General features: G+C 36.8%; 1 protein-coding gene across 3 annotated transcripts in view; it reads left to right on the forward strand.

Annotated features, from left to right (window-relative positions):
- The window catches only part of ACAP2 (ArfGAP with coiled-coil, ankyrin repeat and PH domains 2), a 206,237-nt gene that overhangs the window by 146,024 nt on the left and 40,098 nt on the right, over window positions 1-20,115 (forward strand). For all 3 annotated transcript variants that reach the window (XM_066240963.1, XM_066240965.1, XM_066240964.1), the window contains exons 8-10: window positions 488-583; window positions 5,502-5,576; window positions 15,613-15,725. In XM_066240963.1, coding sequence (XP_066097060.1) covers window positions 488-583; window positions 5,502-5,576; window positions 15,613-15,725 — 284 coding nt within the window. The remainder of the gene's footprint in view (window positions 1-487; window positions 584-5,501; window positions 5,577-15,612; window positions 15,726-20,115) is intronic.

The following is a 20,115-nucleotide window of genomic DNA, read 5'->3' on the forward strand; positions in this document are numbered from 1 at the left end:
GGTTATGTTTGGTGCTCTAATAAGTTGTAAAGTGTTTGTGATTGTTTTATTTTGAGTACTTTATATTTCTCCTTTTAGTCTTTTAATGTCTTATTTTCAATTTAAAGTTTTGCCAATGAGTTTGATTGAAAGTCATATTGATATTTTATAATATATCTAGAGATGGTGAAGCTACTGAAAACTTGATTCTTTGAAGTATTACTAGGATCATTTTGATCTGTCTAGATATAGTTCAAACAACTAAAATTTGGGACATTATTAAACTTTTAAACTATTTAGAAATTTCTTTTGAATAATATTTATTGTCAGTTTGCAGATATTTCTGAAATACTCTTTTTATGAAAAATAACTCAGTTTAATTTTAAATAGATTTGATAGGCCCTTATGGGATAATTTTTAAATATTAGGTAAGATAAGGATTTTTAAGAATTTTGTAATGTTATCTAAGACTTGATTTTAAAATGCTAATCTTTTTTTTCCCAATTAGATGTTATCCTTTATGTATGCCCATTTGGCCTTCTTTCATCAAGGATATGATTTATTTAGTGAACTTGGGCCCTACATGAAGGATCTTGGTGCACAGGTATACACCTCTTGATTCTGTGTTATACATTGCTATCTGTATTTTTTAAAATTGAGATATAATTGCCATATAACATTTTACATTACTTTCAGGTATACAATATAATGATTTGACCCACACACATGATTACCGTAAGTCTAATGAACATCCATCACCCTATATAGTTTTAATTATTTCTTTTTGTGATGAGAACTTTTAAGATATATTCTCATACCAACTTTCAAATATACAAAACAGTATTATAAACTATAGTCACCATGCTATAAATTACATTTGCAGGAATTATTTGTTTTATAACTGAAAATTTGTACATTTAGACCACCTTGACTCATTATGCTCACTCTCTGGCCCTGCTTTTGGCAGCCACCACACGGTTGTCTCTGAATCAGTGAGTTTGGGATTTTTCCTCTGATATTTCACTTAGTGAATACCCTCAAGGCCTATCCTTATCCTAAAAGGCAGGATTTTCTTTTTTTTTTTTTCATTACTGAGTAATATTTCATTGTGTATATATACCACATTTTCTTTATCCATTCATCCATCAATGGACACTTAAGTTGTTTCCATGTCTTGACTATTGTAAATAATGCTGCAGTGAACATGGAGATGGAGATAGGTCTTTTTAATTTTTTAATTTACAATTACAGTTGGCATTCAATAATATATCAGTTTCAGGTGTACACCCTAGTGATTAGATGTTATATAACTATCTAAGTGATCATTCCAGTAATTCTCATACCCATCTGACACCAGTCATAGTAATTAGAATATTATTGACTATATTCCCTATGCTGTACTTTACATCCCATGACTATTCTAAATGACTTGTACCTCTTAATCTCTTCACAGTTTTCACCCATTTCCCCAACACCCCTCCCACCTGGCAACTGTCAAAATGTTCTCTGTATTATGAGTCTGTGTTCTATTCTGCTTGTTAATTTATTTTGTCTTTTAGTTTCAATTTTGACAGATACGTATTTATTCCCATTTTATTGTTTATAGTTTTGATTTTTTCTTCTTCTTCTTAAAGAAGACCCTTTGACATTTCTTGTAATACTCGTTTGGTGGTGATAAACTCCTTTAGCTCTTTCTTGTCTGGGAAGCTCTTTATCTGACCTTTGAGTCTAAATGATAGTTTTGCTGGGTTGAATAATCTGGGTAGTAGGGCCTTGCTTTTCAGGTTGAAATGTGTTGATTTTTGAGGATAGGATATCTGGATATCTAAATGGGTATTTCTGGAGCTCAAGAGAAAGATATAGACTAAAGAAGTCAACAGCATTTAGTTGCTAATTGCAACCACAAGAGTGGATGAGTCGATCCAAAGAGAGTTAATAGATAGCTTAGAATCATGGAGCTATTTTTTAAAATGCAAGTGCCCAAACTTTGACTTGGTAAGTTAAGGTCAATTTATGCTAGTATAGATTAAAAAGAATATTTGTCTTGGTACAGGGCCCTAAGAATAACCAGTTTCTAAGAGATTGCTAGGTAAGAGGAGTTCCATGAAAACAGAATGAGAGAATGGGTGGAAGACTGGGAGACTGGTAGCACAGGCTAAGGAAAAAGTGTCTCAAAAAGGAGGGGGTGGTTATCAGTAAAACTTTTGGAGAGAAGGTCAAGTAAATCTAGGAGAGCTTTCTATTGTGTTTAGCAGCAAGTAGGTTACTTGTTACCCTGTGAGAATTAAGTGTCCTAACAGCAGAAATTCTAAATTCCTAATTTAGAATTAGAAAGTTAAATTACAGTGGGTAGATGAAAATGAAATGGGCCAGTAGAGAACAGGGATGAATTTTCTTTTCTTTTCTTTTTTCTTTTTTTTTTTTTTTTGCATTTTTCTGAAGCTGGAAACGGGGAGGCAGTCAGACAGACTCCCGCATGCGCCCGACTGGGATCCACCCGGCATGCCCACCAGGGGGTGATGCTCTGCCCCTCTGGGGCGTTGCTCTGTTGCATCCAGAGCCATTCTAGCACCTGAGGCAGAGGCCACAGAGCCATCCTCAGCGCCCAGGCCATCTTTGCTCCAATGGAGCCTTGGCTGCGGGAGGGGTTAGAGAGAGTCAGAGAGGAAGGAGAGGGGGAGGGGTGGAGAAGCAGATGGGCGCTTCTCCTGTGTGCCCTGGCTGGGAATCGAACCTGGGACTCCTACATGCCAGGTCGACGCTCTACCACTGAGCCAACCGGCCAGGGCAGGGATGAATTTTCAAGTTGTGTTGTGAAGGAAAGAGAGAAAGAAGGTGGTAGCTAGAGAGTAATATAGGTTGCAGGAAAGTTATATTTAAGGTAGTATGATTTGCACAAATTTAAAGGCAGAAGGGAATGGCAAGAGTTCAAAAGCAGAACCTGACTGTTGGTTGTGCAGTGGATAGAGCATTGACCCGGGATGCTGAGGACCCCAGCTCAAAACCCCGAGGTTTCAACTTTGCCAGTTTGAGCTCAGGATCATCAACGTGATCCCACGGTCACTGGCTTGGCCTGAGCCCCTAGTCAAGGCACGTATGAGAAGTAATCCATGAACAGCTAAACTGAAGCAACTATGAGTTGATGCTTCTCACTCTCTCCTCCCTCCCTCTCTCTCTCTCTCTCTCTTCTGTTCTCTTTCTTTTTCTTTCTCTTTCTCTCAAGAAAAACAAAAGTTGAAAAGCAGAAAGAAAAGTGATGGTATTTTAGGGGGTAGGAGTGGATGTGGTTTAGAACACAGATAGAGGATTGGGGTACCTGTCTAGTTATAGGAGCCTGTTAAACTCATTAGGTCCAGTGCTAATAGAAATGTAGGATACATCCTACTCTGCTCCAAACTCTCTCTTCCTGACACAGTCCCCAGCATTTAGGAGACAAGGCTGCTGGTCTTCATATCTTTCCAACTCATACCTCCCCCAACCTTCTCCATGTTGAGAAATGCTTTTTCCTTTATATTCTTCAGCACATTGAGAGGGGAATTTTCCCTCTTTCTGCTGCAATAGTAGTGGAAGAGAATGCAGAGAGGAATTTACTACCAGTTTGACTGGCAGAAAATCATTACTTGTATTTAGGTCTGTGTGAAAGGAACATGCCCTCAGGTTTACAAATATTAGGTTTAATCTTGGGGGCTACCTTGTATTGCACATTAATTTGAATGAATGAATAATATTTATATGTCCATTCAACTAAAGGTTATAAAACCATAGTAAAGGGGTTATTCTACTTATTCATTTAAGAGGCTATTGCAGACAAATTATTTTTCTAGTGTGGCATGTACAGCATTGCCCGTTAAATCAATGTTACATGTCACTAAGGTACGTATGCGTTAGATCTAAAGTGGAGTAGTATAGTTACCATCTAAGTCAATCAAGTATTTTATAATAGTGGCAGATCTGTTTCAGTCTGTTTTATTTTGCTTATTACTATTCAATGATACTAAGATTCTGTATCCAGAATGATTTTCTTGTGGAAAAAAAAGTATATCATTTGTGAGAGAAAGTGAATAAAGGATCAATTAGAGTTTTAAGAAGGACTCTGTTTCAATTCAGTTTTTAAAGGATATCAATTAAAACATTTGGACATTTAATACTTCATCTTCCTCCACACTCCTGTTGATATTTGTATTTTGGTATATTCATTTATCACACATTAATCAGTTAGAGGATTGGAGTTCAAAGATGAAATGACATTGATCACAGTCTAGAATAGTAGAACCATAGATTGGAGTATATTTGATGACCTAATTGTTGTTTTTGTTTTTTGTGGTTTGTTTTTGTTTTTGTTTTTACAGAGAGAGTAGAGAGAAGGATAGACAGGGACAGACAGACAGGAATGTTGAGATGAGAAGCATCAATCATTAGTTTTTCATTGCGCCTTGCGACACGTTAGTTGTTCATTGATTACTTTCTCATATGTGCTTTAACCGTGGGCCTTCAGCCGACCGAGGAACTCGTGGCTCTAGCCAGTGACCTTGGGTCCAAGCTGGTGAGCTTTGCTCAAACCTGATGAGCCTGCACTCAAGCTGGGGACCTTGGGGTCTCAAGCCTGGGTCCTTCGCATCCCAGTCCGATGCTCTATCCACTGCACCATCACCTGGTCAGGCTGGTGACCCAATTGTTTTTCCAGCAGAGAGGAGTTCAATTAGCCAGTGAATTTGTCATAATACTGGAAGTCAGATATTTCTTATGAATGATTACTATTCTATTATTTCTTTTTTAGCTTTTTCTTTTATCCAGTGAATTATTTTTTTTAACATTTAGATTTGATGATAACATTAGGAAGCCAACTTGAAAACAGGAAGTATCTTGAATAATTGGAAGTCTTTTTGAACTTGTGAGAGCTGGCATGTACTAGCTTAGCTGCTACTTTTTGCTGTTGTAGAAAAAAACAACAACAGTGTATCTTTTCTCTATCTTTGATTGTTAACTACCAGAAGTACTGAGAGGGTCAGCAGGCAACTTAAGCTGGAGTCATTTTTCTTATCCAAGGAGTGAACATGTGATCCCTGTTGTATCTTTGACAAGGCCTCCTCTCACCTCTGTTTGAACTATGACTGTTCCTAGAAACATTTTCCCTAGGGGAGTTACAGACCTTTTCAAAGAGGATTTGATACCATGAAAAACAAATAAACAAACAAAAACTTCCACTTCAAAGTTACAGCCAAAATGCCTTTTTTCCTCTATTTTTTTCTCAATCCCCCCTCACCTGCCCCATGTAGTCCCCCACACCCTACAGCTGTCAGCCTGCTCTCTATGAGTCTGTCTCTATTTTACTGTTAGTTCATTTTGTTCATGAGACTCCATATGAGTGAAATTATATTGTACTTGTCTTTCTCTGGTTCATTTCACTTACCATAATGACTTGTTAAAGTTAACTTAAATTGACTGACTTACTGAGACTATGAAAAGCACCCTTGTTTTTTTTCTTAAGTCTGTATAATTTTCTTCTTTTCCCCCCACTGTAGTTGGATCGACTGGTTGTGGATGCAGCAAAAGAGAAAAGAGAGATGGAGCAAAAACATTCCACCATTCAACAAAAGGTAGCTGAGGGGAAAAGTTAAAGGAGATTAATTCCCATTTTACATGATTGATTATTAGTTTCAGCAAGATTCCACTGTGTTGGGATAAATCCTTTGAGTACCTTTAATAATTAAATTGTGAAGGTAAATTCCTCCTTTTTTGTGTGAAAACTAAAATATTTTTCAGGTGTTTAGGTATTTACTTTTATTATTCCTTTACCTCAAAATATTTGAAAGGTATGCTCTTGAACCAATTTATAAAAACATTAATCTATTAGGGCCTTGACTAATTTGAAAATGGTCCTTAGTTAGAATTTAAAACGCTGTTTATATTTTTAGTTAGGATACCACCAACCCCTATAAAAGTGTGTTGTGTTGGGGGCGGCAGGTCGGGTGTTGGGTGGGGTAGGTAGGGGTGGAGAACACCTTAGCATCAGTGTGTGAGTACTTACCATCTGCAGTCCCCATCCCTCATGTGATGCCGAAATTTTGCTTGCATTTCTTGTTATTTTGCCTAAGCCTAGCTAAACTGATATTTGAAAAAATATATTTATTACTTTTTCCTTTTTATTGAATTTATTGGTGTTAACACTGGTTAAAATATTTTTAAATGAATATTTAAATATGAAACCAGTTTTTATTTCTGTATGCTAAATTAAAAGCTTTGAATATTACAAACCTGGAACTTAATAATAGTTTATCTTACATAGTCAGTGATATTTCTTTGTGTAGAAACCTGAAAACAAAAGGAGAGAATTAGGGGTTGAATGTAGTAATACAAGTCTGACAAGATGCCTCCTATCCTGTTTCTCAGCAGATGGCTTGATTGTGGAGGTGCTTTTCCCAGAGCGAGGCTTATTGATTATATTTCTGATGTACTAACCCCTGTGATTTTCCAAAATGTGGAAAACTGAACTGCATACTTTGTGGTAGTGGGGGACTATACTTTCCCCTAAAAAGGAAAAACAAAACAAAACAGAAAAGGATGCCTCCTAGCATTGCTTTAAGAAATCTGTTCCCCTGGTATTGAGCAATCAAACCAGGTTTTGTTATAGTTTATTTAGAATTTAAAATATCACTGAACTAAATTTGACATAGAACATATTAGTGGGAAAAAATGCAAATGAAATCAGTAATGAAGTTAAGGAAAATTTTATTGGTGATGGGTTATTAATACTCAAAGAGAAACATGGTTTAACAAAGGGAAGATTGTCTTCTGTACCATCTTTAAATTAGTTGCTTTTTTAAAAAAAAATTATTTTAGTGAGAAGAGGGGAGATAAAGAGACAGTCTTCTGCATGTGCCCCAACCAGAATCCACCTGGGCTATTGCTCCGTTGCTCAGCAACTGGGCTATTTTTTTTTTTTTTTTTTTTTTTTTTTTTTTTTTTAGTGCCTGAGATGAAGGCCATGGAGCCATCCTCAGCACCTGAGGCCAACTCGCTTGAACCTATTGACTCAAGGCTGCAGGAGAGGAAGAAAGAGAGAGAGAGGAGAAGGGGAGGGTGGAGAAGCAGATTGTTGCTTCTCCTGTGTGCCCTGACTGGGAATCAAACCCAGGACATCCATACCCCGGGCCAATGCTCTACCACTGAGCCAACCAGCCAGTTACTTTTAGCGATAGTCAAGTAAGACTAGCTCCATATTTTGTTTTTGTTTAAGGTTAAATTACTTTTGGTTGGGTAACTTGTTTTACCATGAAAAGATTAGCAATTTGGGCCCAGTCATTTCTAATTAAATTAAGAAATCATGATATTTGTAAAATCATGACTATTTGCTTAAACTAAATTATTTGATTAGTATATATATTTTAAAGTCTTTCCCTATTATATACACATTTCAAAGGTAGTAGATTATTAAATCTAAGATTAAATTTATTTGATTTTAAGAAACGGTCAATTACTGTTTTCCTTTAAAGAAAGTATGCTATTTTTGCTCATTATGTATACTTACTTTTTTCTGCCCTTAAATGCTGACACAAGGCTGCATTACAGGTAAAAAAAAAATGGTGTGTGTGGGGAAGAGATCCAGTGAATTAAAAATTAAAAAAAATATATGTCTAATATAATTATTTAGATTTTCAAGAATTGAAGTTTAAATAAATTTTCACTTAAAGAAATAAATTTATGTGTATTTACCATAATTCTAAACTATTTTTCAAATTGTTATACCATTCCCAGAAGGCAGAACTGTGTTAGAATTCCCACTGCTCCTTGCTATCTCATTGTATTGTGAGAGTTTTTAATTTTTTTGCCTATTTTGGTGGGTAGATATTGATAGCTTATTGTGGTTTTAAATTTAGGCTTTAGTTACAAATGAGCTTAAGTACCTTAAATTATAGTATGTCTCTTGTCATTTGGATATCTTCTTTGTGAAATGTCTGTAAGTCTTTTTCCCATTTTTCCATTAGGTTGCCTAACTGTTAATCAAATTTCTTCGTGTATTTTGAATGTAAACTCCCTTTTGGGGTATATGTGTTTTTGACTTTCGCATAGTGTTTTTTTTCAGTCATTTTAAATTTTCGATTACAGTAGACATACATTATTATACTAGTTTCAGGTGCATACCCCAGTGATTAGACATTACATTCTTACTAAGTAATCATTCTGATAAATCTCACATCCACTGACACCATACATAGTTATTAGAATATTACTGACTATACTTCCTATGCTGCACTTTACATTCCCATGACTATTCTGTAACAACCAATTTGTACTTCTTAATCCCTTCCATTTTTTCACCCACTACCCGACCCCCATCCCATCTGGCAACTGTGAAAACATTTTCTATATTTCTGAGCCTATTTCTGTTCTGCTGTTCATTTATTTTGTATTTTAGATTTAACTGTTGGTGGGTGTGTATTTATTGTCATTTTATTGTTCATTTTTTTAATCTTTTTTCTTCATCTGAAAGAAGACCCTTTAAGACTTCTTATAATACTAGTTTGTGGTGATGAACCCCTTTAGTTTCTTCTTGTCTGGGAAGCTGTTTGTCCTTCGGTTCTAAATGATAGCTTTGCTGGGTAGAGTAATCTTGGTTGCAGCTCCTTGATTTTCATCACTTTGAGTATTTTTGGCCACCTCTTCTGGCCTGCAAAGTTTCATTTGAGAAATCAGCTGACAGTCTTATGGGAGTTCCTTTGTAGGAAACTGCTTTTCTCATGCTGCTTTTAAGGTTCTCTCTTTATTTTTAACTTTTAGCTTTTTTTTTTTTTTTTTTTGTATTTTTCTGAAGCTGGAAACGGGGAGAGACAGTCAGACAGACTCCTGCATGCACCCCACCCGGCACGCCCACCAGGGGGCGACGCTCTGCCCACCAGGGGGCGATGCTCTGCCCCTCCGGGGCGTCGCTCTGCCGCGACCAGAGCCACTCTAGCGCCTGGGACAGAGGCCAAGGAGCCATCCCCAGCGCCCGGGCCATCCTTGCTCCAATGGAGCCTTGGCTGTGGGAGGGGAAGAGAGAGACAGAGAGGAAGGAGGGGGTGGGGCAGGGAGAAGCAAATGGGCGCTTCTCCTATGTGCCCTGGCCGGGAATCAAATCCGGGTCCCCCGCATGCCAGGCTGACACTCTACCGCTGAGCCAACTGGCCAGGGCCAACTTTTAGCATTTTTAAAATAATTTTTTAAGGTAAAATTTCCCTTTTTTAAAATTAAATTTATTTTTTATTTATTTTGAGAGAGAGAGAGAGAGAGAGAGAGGGAGAAAGTGCAAGAGGGGGGAGAAGCATGTTTGTGGTAGTTGCTTCCTGTATGTGTCTTGACCAGGCAAGCCCAGGGTTTAAAATGGCGACCTGTGTTCCAGGTCAGTGCTTTATCCACTGCGCCAGCACAGGTCAGGCGACCTTTGGCATTTTAATTACATATCTTGGTGTGGGCCTTCTTTGGGTTCATCTTGTTTGGGACTCTTGTACTTCCTGGTCTTGTATGTCTGTTTCCTTCACCAAGTTAGGGAAGTTTTCTGTCATTATTTTTTCAAATAGGTTTTTCAATTTTTTGCTCTTTATCTCCTTTCAGCACCCCCAAGGTGTGAATGTTACTATGCTTGATTTTCTAATTAGGTGTTTCTTGCTTCCTTATATTTTGAATCGCTGATTTGATTCTTGCTTTATCTACTCTACTGTTGAAGCCTTGTAAATTATTCTTCATTTCAGTTAATGTGTCTCATTTCTGACTGGTCCTTTTTATACTTTTGAAGTTTTTGTTTTGTTTTGTTTTGAGAGAGAGAGAGGGACAGAGAGATAGGAAAGGAGAGAGATGAGGAGCATCAGTTTTTTGTTGCAGCACCTTAGTTGTTCATTGATTGCTTTTTCATATGTGCCTTGACCAGGGGCTACAGCTGAGCTGGTGACCCCTTACTCAAGCCAGCGACCTTGGGCTCAAGCCAGCAACCTTGGGATTAAAGTTAGTGACCTTTGAGCTAAAGCCATCCACCATGGGGTCATGTCTGATCCCATGTTCAAACTAGCGACCCTTTGCTCAAGCTGATGAGCCCGCGCTCAAACTGGAGACCTCAGGGTTTCAAATTTGGGTCCTCACTGTTACAGGCTGATACTCTGTCCACTGCGCCACCACCTGATCAGGCTATACTTTTGAGGTTCTTGCTAAGTTCGTTGAGCATCCTTATAACCAGTGGGCTTTTTGTTGTTGTTCATTTCTTTTTTTGGTGAGAGGGAAGGAAATGAGAAGCATCAACTTGTAGTTGCATCACTTTAGTTGTTCATTGATTGTTTTTCATACATGCCTTGACTGGGGGGCTCCAGCCGAGACAGTGAACCCTTGCTCAAGTCAGCAACCTTGGGCTTCAAGCCGTGACCTCTGGGCTCAAGCCAGTGACCATGGGGTCACATTGATGATCCCATGCTCAAGCTGGATGAGCCTTGATCAAGCCTGTTACCTCAGGGTTTCGAACCTGAGACCTCAGCATTCCAGGTTGACATTCTATCCACTGTGCCACCACCTGTTAGGCTATCACCAGTGTTTTGAACTTTGCATCTAGTATGTACTTGTCACCATTTTGTTTAGTTGTTTTTTTTGTTTGTTTGTTTTTTTGAGTTTTGTTCTGTTCTTTCATTTGGGATGTGTTTCTTTGTCTCGTTTTGGCAGACTCCCCATGTTTGTTTGTATGTATTAGGTAGGGCTGGAACTCTCCATATTAGGTGGCCTATAGCAGTGGTCCCCAACCCCCAGGCTGCGGACCGGTACCGGTCTGTGGGCCATTTGGTACCAGTCCGCAGAGAAAGAATAAATAACTTACATTATTTCCATTTTATTTATATTTAAGTCTGAACAATGTTTTATTTTTTAAAAATGACCAGATTCCCTCTGTTATATCCGTCTAAGACTCTATCTTGACGCTTGTCTGGTCACGTGATACATTTATCTGTCCCACCCTAAAGTCTAGTCCGTGAAAATATTTTCTGACATTAAACCAGTCCGTGGCTCAAAAAAGGTTGGGGACCACTGGCCTATAGGATCCAGTGGCATAGCATCTCTGATCACCCAAGTTGGGCACTTGCTGTGCACTCCCGTGTGGGTTGTGTACACCCTACTCTTGTAGTTGAGCTTTGATTGCTGTTGGCACGTCAGTGGAAGGGATATACCCCCAAGCTGATGAGCTGCAAAGACTAGCTGCAACCACTGACCTCTGACCAAGGTGGAGGATTAGCTGTGTAAAGGCCCACCCTACAGAGCAGGACTTCAGCAGGGCTCTGGTGCCTGCTGAATCCACCCCTTGAGTGTGTCACTTGTGGAGGTGGTTGGGTGTTGGTGCTTTGACATAGTCTGTATCTGTTCACTGGGTGCATGGACTCTGAGGCCTCCTATGAGGTAAAGGCCAAGGGCAGCCACCACCTGTGTTCTTGAGCTATAAAGCGATCTGCAAATGGTTGCTACTTGTGCTGAGCTTAGAGGTGCCCTGGCTAGGCCAAGCTGTGAATCAAAATCGGCTGCTGCTGGTGCCTGGCCTGGGGCCACTTAGCAAGAAGTACAGAGGAAGCAGCGGCCAGGTGCTGCTTGTTTTAGAGATTTTAGGAAAATCTGAAGTATGAGCTGAGACAGGCCATTTTTATGGAAAAGCCACTGGAAGCAGGTTGGGTGGTCCCAAAAGTTGGATGGGCAGGGCCTCAGGAAATCACCAGGGCTGGGCGAACAGTGTGAGCCAGGTTGACCGAGTCTCAGATATATATGGTGCCCACCTGCTGGCTCTGTTGAGGGGGGGCTCCTCAAAGGAACAGTGTCCTCTGCCAGCCCTTCTATCTGGGAGAAAGCTGTCCCCTCCCCTTCCAGTTCTTGTCTTGATGCTAGACAATTCTGTTCCCCCCAGTATGGTGCCTTTCAAGCTACTTTCCCCCACTCTAGAGCTCAGAGAGAGTGAGTATGAGTTAGTCTGTGTGCAGTCCCTTTAAAAGGAACTAACTGCCTGGGACTCCAGCAGCCCCATCTCCCTCTACCTCAAACTCGGGTGGGTTTTACAGCCAGAAATTATTGGGACTTCTCTTCTGGCACTGAAACCCCGGGCTGGGGTGTCCTGGTGTGGGACTGGGACCCCTTGCTTCTCAGAGGGCATCTCTACAGTGGATATATCCCTCCCTGTTTTTATCTGCCACCTGTGAGTGTGAGACAAGCTTGTTCTGTGTCTCTGCTCCTCCTACCAGTCTCATGGGGCTTTTTCTTTGATTTCCTAGTTGTAGGACTTTTCTGTTCAGCTCTATTTCAAGCAGTTTTGAATGATAATTGTTACGTAGTTTATTTGTAATTCTGATGTGGTTTTGGGAGGAGGCAAATACCACATTTACCTATCTAATCTTGCTCAGAAGACCGCCACCACCCTAAGCCTTCCCATCCATGTAGTATTTTTTTTATTAAGTCTTTTATGGTTGTGTGTGTATGTGTATAAATATCCTTTCATGTCTTGTTTAATAGATTCTTCCCAACTCAAGATCATGAAGATATATCTCCTGTATAATCTTTTGAGTGTGTATAGGTTTGCTTTTATTCTTCAATCTTTAATCCATCTATAATAGGGTTTTGTGTATGAAGTGAGGTAGAGATCCAATTTCCTTTTATTCTCACTTTGGTAGCTAATCAGTTATTACAATGCTTGTTCTTTTCCTACTACTCTTTTGTTATACATCACATTTTCATACATGCGAGGTTGGCTTCAGGCTCTCTATTTTGCTTTATTGGTTTTCTATCTTAATTCTGCCAGTACTATACTGTCTTAATTATTTTAGCTTTATAGTACATCTTATATCTGACTAAGCAAATCCTCCTACCTTCTTTTCTTGAAACGTAAATTACTTAAATTTTGCATTTTCATATATGAGTTTTGATTGGGATTACATTGGGTCTATGAATTAATTTAGGGAAGAGTTGGTATCTTTATTTTACAATGTCTTCTAATCGATTAGTTTGAAATATTTCTCCACTTATATGTTTTCTTTAATGCCCTTCATAACATTTGATAATTTTCTTATACAGCTTTTGTTCAGTTTATCCTTATACAACTGTATTACAAATGTTATTTTAAATATTATCTTAAAATTTATTTTTCAGTTTACTTTTGTTATAGAATAAAATTGACTTTTTTGTATTGATTTTATAACCAGTAATCTTGTGCTCTTTTGAACACTAATTTGTCTCTTCACTCATTGTGTACATCTTTAAGTGTTCTGTGTACAAAGTTACATCATCTTCATATAATGATAGTTCATTTCTTCCTTTCCAATCCTTTGCTTTTTGTTTGCTATCTTGCTGACCAGGACTTTCAGCATAATCTTGAATGAAAGTAGTAATAATGGTCCTTTCGGTCTTGGTTGGCAATTTGAAAAGGGAAAGCTTCTATTAGGTTCCCTTTATGGGCCAGCCTTAGTGGTGCCTTCTATTTCCTGGGCCCCACACCAAAGCTACACGTTCTACTGATGCGGCAAATGCTTTTAAGGTGAAAGCTACTTTCCTTGCTCTGCTTACCACTTTGACTTTCAGTTTTCACTTACTCTTTTGCCTTTGAGTACTGTATTCCTTTCTAATTTGTCAGCTCATCAATATACTTAAGTTCTAATATATATATTAAGTTCTAATATATAACCCAACATTATTAGTTACTTTCATTATAAAATTATATAATCTGTCACATTTCAAGTACTCTAATATATTAATTTAATATTAATAGTATTTAAATTGAAGACTTCATTTATCTTAAGAAATATAGTTGGAAATTAGAAGAGTCCTTAATGCATTGCATTTTCATTGAAGTCTTACATGATGTTTTAAGGAGCATCTGGGTTTTTAAAAAGTTGTTGATGTTACAAATGAAAACTTTAGAATGTTGCCAAACTCAATTATATCTATTGCTGACTTAACACTGTCTGCATAATTAAATAAATTATAGCCTCAAATAAATTTTAAGCAAGGGAATTAAAGTTTCCCTGATGTTTTTCCAAGGAAAAAATAGGAAGAAATGTAACAATTCATTTACGGATTCTGTTTCATTTGATTATTTTGGATTATCATGTCTTTTTATAGTTAAATTTTGAGGCATGTCAGGAGAGTTGTTTTTTTATTTTTAATTCTGACTTTAGTCTATTTCCTTTTTTCACTTACATAGATTCTCAGGTTTGGAAGACCCTTAGGTGATTTCTCACTTTGCCGCCCTTCTGTGCAAGACCTTCATATCCAGCAGTCTTGGCATTTAGCCTTTGTCAAAATCTTTCTCAAGACAGAAAGTTTACTAGTCCCTAATAGGATCATATTCTAATTTTGATCATAGGCAAGAGTAACTTTGAACGTTGTGAAACTGATTTTTAAAGTTTTAAATTTGGGAATAGCAGCAGTCTTGCAGTTTTATCAGATTACTTTGGAACTTCAGGAAGTATTTTAAATATGCATTTCTGATTTCAAAATTTTATGAATTCTTGGAGTATAATTGAAAGTTTGAATTGCATTCAATTGAAGATTAGAATGATTAGAATGATAGAAGGTTGTGAATGAATCTATAGTCCTCATAAAAATGAGTTTGACACTCTTGTTTTGAACTGTGCTTTTCCTTTGTAACACTAAATTTTTAGGAAAAAAATGTCTTCAGTGTTCTCCAATAGTGGAGTTTTTTAATACTATCAGATTAAAAAATTACCATGATAGTAATATATTTAGAAAATAGTGGCAATCCCATTTAAAAATATTCACATAAATATATATTTTATAGCGAGCGAGAGAGAGAGATGTGGACAGACAGGGCAGACAGCAGGAAGGGAGAGAGATGAGAAGCTTCAGCTTATTGCTGTGGTACCTTAGTTGTTCATTGATTGCTTTCTCATATGTGCTGTGACCAAGGGACTCCAGTTGAGCCAGTGACACTTTGCTCAAGCCAGTGACTTTGGGCATCAAGCCAACAACCTTGGGCTTCAAGCCAGTGGCTTTTGGGCTCAAGCCAGTGACCATGGGGTTATGTCTTTGATCCCATGCTCAAGCCGGCAACCCTGCACTCAAGCTGGTGAGCCTGCACTCACGCCGGATGAGCTCATGCTCAAGACAGTGACCTTGACATTTTGAATCTGGGTCCTCAGTGTCCCAGGTCGATGATTTATCTACTGCACCACTGCCTGGTCAGGCCATATTCTTTTTTTAAATTGTTAGCACACACATCACCAAATATTAGAAAATATTAGAAAAAAATGAAAACATTTTAAATATATCTATGTATAATACTGAGTTGTTCTTTTTGTATACATATTATTTTGTGCTTTTATTCACTGTATATCTAATTTATATTTTTTGTTAAGAATATATTCTATATAATTATAATCACCTGTATTTTTATATCATCTAATAACATTATTGCATAATAGTCAACTGAATTGAAATACTTCACTATGTTGAAGCATTCTTCTATTATTGATCATTTAGGTGTCCTTTCTTATGAATGTTGTTGATGTAACTATCGTAATGCAAAGTTTTGTTTTTTTTTTACCAATTTGAGTTGTTTCTCTAGGATAAATTTGTTGTCTAGGAAACTTAGACAAATCATATGAACCTTTTTATGTGTTTTTTTTTGTTTAGGATTTCTCCAGTGATGATTCCAAGTTAGAATATAATGTAGATGCTGCAAATGGCATTGTTATGGAAGGATATTTGTTCAAACGAGCCAGCAATGCTTTCAAAACTTGGAACAGGTAATATATTTAAATACTAGTCTTGATCTTTCCATATTCTCAGTTTTCTGACTTTTCCTGTGATTTGGCAACTCTTCATAATTCTCTAACTTCACAGCCCATAGTAATTTTTCTGAACCCAGTTCATTGAAGATAAGATACCCTTCTAGGAAAGGGGACCCTAGCAAGTGAAAAATGACAACACTAATTAGAAATGATAAAATTTAAGCAAAGTTTAAACCAGGAAGCAATGAGAATTTTTATAGTCATTGGTCTATACTGTAAGTAAATTTTTAATGTGAACTAGTTTTTATGTGTATTAGGAAATAGATTTGATTACAAAATGATATGTTGAATATCATGGGTAAATAAGCCAGGTGAACTTTCCCTTGAGTTCCTGCCTTATGTGATGTTTGTTTACAATTTTACTTAGTGTTTATTCAGAAATTTTTTTTTTTTTTTTCAATTCAGAAATTTTAAACCAGGTGATTCTGATCTTTGCAACAATTTTAATTAACCAGGAATTTTAGAAAATGGGATTGTTCTTATGTTTATTATGTGTGGCAGCTGCTGCTGCTTTATTCTAAACTTGATAGCTACCAAAAGCTCTGAAGTTTTTTTGCTAAATTGGTTTTTATAAAATATTAATTTAGTAAATTCTGTTAAATGAATTTATGAAACATTTTATCATATTTTCCATGTATTAATAAAATGAAATCACTTTAGACATTAAAGCATTAAAAAAAGATTGAGCTGTCTCAGGATCATCCTTCTGAATAGCAGTGATTAGTCTCTTATTCAAGGGTGCCTGTCTTTTTTATAAAAAAGTCAGAATAATTTTGTAATAATTGAGAGTAGTATTGGGTTCTAGTTAATTGATTTCCTATTATATTATTGGTTGAGTATATATTATTTTCTGCTTGAATGGCATATGAGTTCACTTAATGATAGAGAAAATTTTCTTTTTAAAAAGTGGAAATAAGTAAAATAAGTATAATTTTCCTGGTAAGTTTAGTATACATTTTTGTTTAAATGGAAATGATCATGCTTTAATATTCAATATATTGAAAAATGGATTCCTGGTGTACTTTATTTTGATTTCTTGGTGATGAGGTTATATAGTAAAAACATTCACTGATATTTTCCAATTTGAGCATGTCACTACGATTTGGTATTACCAAATGTTTAAATGGTACATGGTGTGTTTTAAATACATATTTTTACCCGCAAATTAATATAAACTGGAAAAAATGATAACATATGATATTATGCCTCTTTGAGTTATGTAGAACTTTAAAAATAATTATATAGAATGACCAATTAAGATGGTCTGATCAGAAATAATATTACTAACTTATAAAGTGAAAATGAAAAATTAAAACTCTTTTTTTAAGCTGTAAAAACCAACACAAGCCTTTCCTGGCAAATTATCATAGCCAGAGTAGGAAATTAAAATAAAAAATAATGTGATTATCAAATTTTTATAATAAAGATATCTCACCCAATTTGGTTTCATGAGGTAGTGTTCGAGTTGAATTTTAACCTTCAGATTTCAAAACAAACTACCTACACCGAATTTGACTTGGTGAAAATACATTAAATCCATAGAAACTATACCATTATGTTAAGAAGAATGAAATGAAATTCTATTAGACACTCCAGTGAGATATGACTCAGATTTCAAAATGAAGCACAGTATTATTAGAAAATTGCATTGCCATTTAGGACAATAGAAAAAAAATGAATTCTGATTTAAGCATGGACCTTTTTATTTTTTATTATTTGTTTCATGAATTCTATCAATTAGCATAGCTATTAAAAGGTAACTAAGATCAAGTAGGAAATAATTATTAAATTCTCAATTGTAGGCAAATTACCTACCATTGGCACAGTGAAAAAGACAGTACCTTTAGAGATGAGGCTGCTTTATAAATTAGATGCCATCTATATGTAGTAGATGACACTTTTTTTAAGTGAGAGGAGGGAAGATAGTGAGGCAGACTCCTGCATGTGCTATGACTAGAATCCACCTGGCAACCCCATCTGGGGCCAATGCTTGAATACTGAGCTATTTTTTAGTGCCTGAGGCCAATGTGCTTGGACCAACTGAACCATCCTCAGTGCCCAGGGCCACACTCAAACCAGTTGAGCTGCTGGCTGCAGGAGGGGAAGAGGGAGAAAAGATGGAGGAAGAAACAGATGGTCGCTTCTCCTCTGTGCCTTCCTCTGACCGGGAATTGAATCCAGGATATCTATACACCAGGCCGACGCTTTATCCACTGAGACACTGACCTGGGCCTGGATGACCCTTATTGATTTAAATCATAGATTGTAGTTCAGCACCCTAATTGTTAGTAAAGAAATGGAGGTGCTGAGAGATGTTTACTTATTCAAGGTCACACAGCTGGTTTGTGACAAAACCTGGTTTGAGGCCCAAAACCAGGCATTTTTTTAAAGCTTGATATGGAAATTCCAAGCAATCTATATTTTAATAAAGCAAAATACAACTTTAGCTAATAAAGAAAAGAGCTTAAAAACTATTTTAAAATACCTTTCTAGTCTATTTGCATTATTAGGAAAATTATGGATAGCAAATTAATTTCACTTTCATGTACTTTTAAAGAACATTTTGATGAAAACTGGTAAAAAGCAGACTTGTAGGAATAGAACATATAAACATTATATAAAATTTTTTCACAAAAGCAAAAGTAACAGAAGTCTTAAGTATTTTCCAGGTTATAGGCCAGTAACTATGAAAAGAAAAATAAAAAGTAATCTATTACTTTTTATTCAGGGCACATACAGGAATGGGCCAATGTTTCTGGCTCTCTCTCGCCCTACTTCTCTCTCACTCAAATCAATACATTTATTAAAAAATTCAGGAATCCAGCTATTCAGAAAAGATTTTCTGCCTACTGTTTCTTTTCTTTTTTTTAAAGAATGTGGATTAATTTTAGGAGAACTTTTTTTGTCATAGGTACCAATCATATGATGACAAATTTGCCATTATTTATAGTCTTATAGAATAGTTACATATTTTCAGAATCAACTTTTTAAATAAACCTCCTTCTTGAGAGAAATGTGAATTTGACTACGAATTCCTGACAGTTAAAAGCTGACCTTGTGCTTCATAAAATCTAAGTGTATTTGGAAAGCATTATTATATAACCTGAAATTTCACTGAAGAGATCGTATTTTGATGTAGTTGAAGTAGCATAAGGAGTGAAATGTTTTGTCATGTGAAGTGTTGAGCTTGTTTCTGGTCAGTTTCAAATTTTTGTTTTTTGGTGTCTCAAGATTTCTTTATGCCTATAATATATATATATACACACACACACACACACACACACACACACACACACACACACATATTTCATGAAAATGTGTGATCTGTCAAAATAATTTTTTTTTTTTTGTATTTTTTCTGAAGCTGGCAAAGGGGAGAGACAGTCAGACTCCCGCATGCGCCCGACTGGGATCCACCCGGCACGCCCACCAGGGGGCGATGCTCTGCCCCTCCGGGGCGTCGCTCTGCCGCAACCAGAGCCATTCTAGCGCAGTGGCCAAGGAGCCATCCCCAGCGTCCGGGCCATCTTTGCTCCAATGGAGCCTTGGCTGTGGGAGGGGAAGAGAGAGACAGAGAGGAAGGGGGGGGTAGAGAAGCAAATGGGCACTTCTCCTATGTGCCCTGGCCGGGAATCGATCCTGGGTCCCCCTCACGCCAGGCCGATGCTCTACCGCTGAGCCAACCGGCCAGGGCCCAAAATAATATTTTCATATTAGGCCATTTTCTCAGTGTAGGAGCTTTATTTCAGGGTCAAATTAGTGCTATATGAGATTATTAGTACCTATATTTTCTCTCTTACTTTCATGATAAATTTGGAATGGATGAATAAACAGTGAAAATAATTAAATATTAACATTATTTAGTAGTAAGCTGGTAAAATGAATAAAGCTGAAATATTATGTGCTATGCTCACTATTTGTTAAACTAGAAAATATAGCTAAAAGCATAAAATGTTCTATCCAGTTTCTTAAATTATTCTATATGCTGCTAATACTGATAAAAAATTTTATTTTCTTTGACTTTGTTTTAAAATAAGTGTATACATAGATTAAACATGAACTCAGCTTATATGTAGCCTTTGAGTCTGCTAACATTTAATGAAAAGGGGGTGAGCTGGTGGGTGGGTTATTTGGCTGAAAATATTTTATAATCACTGAAATTCTTCGTGATCCCACTTTTCTTATGAGAAGTTTTTGTGTGTTTCAGGTTTCTATAGATATAGCTATAGTTATATCTAAGAAACAGATTAAGATGAAGAACGGTAATATCTATATTTAGTAGCTATGACGATAGAAGCAGGAAATAATAGTGGAGGTATACCTAAGTATGCTAAATTCTACTAGA

The sequence above is a fragment of the Saccopteryx bilineata genome, chromosome 8 (assembly GCF_036850765.1).
Source record: "Saccopteryx bilineata isolate mSacBil1 chromosome 8, mSacBil1_pri_phased_curated, whole genome shotgun sequence".
Lineage (NCBI taxonomy): Eukaryota > Metazoa > Chordata > Mammalia > Chiroptera > Emballonuridae > Saccopteryx > Saccopteryx bilineata.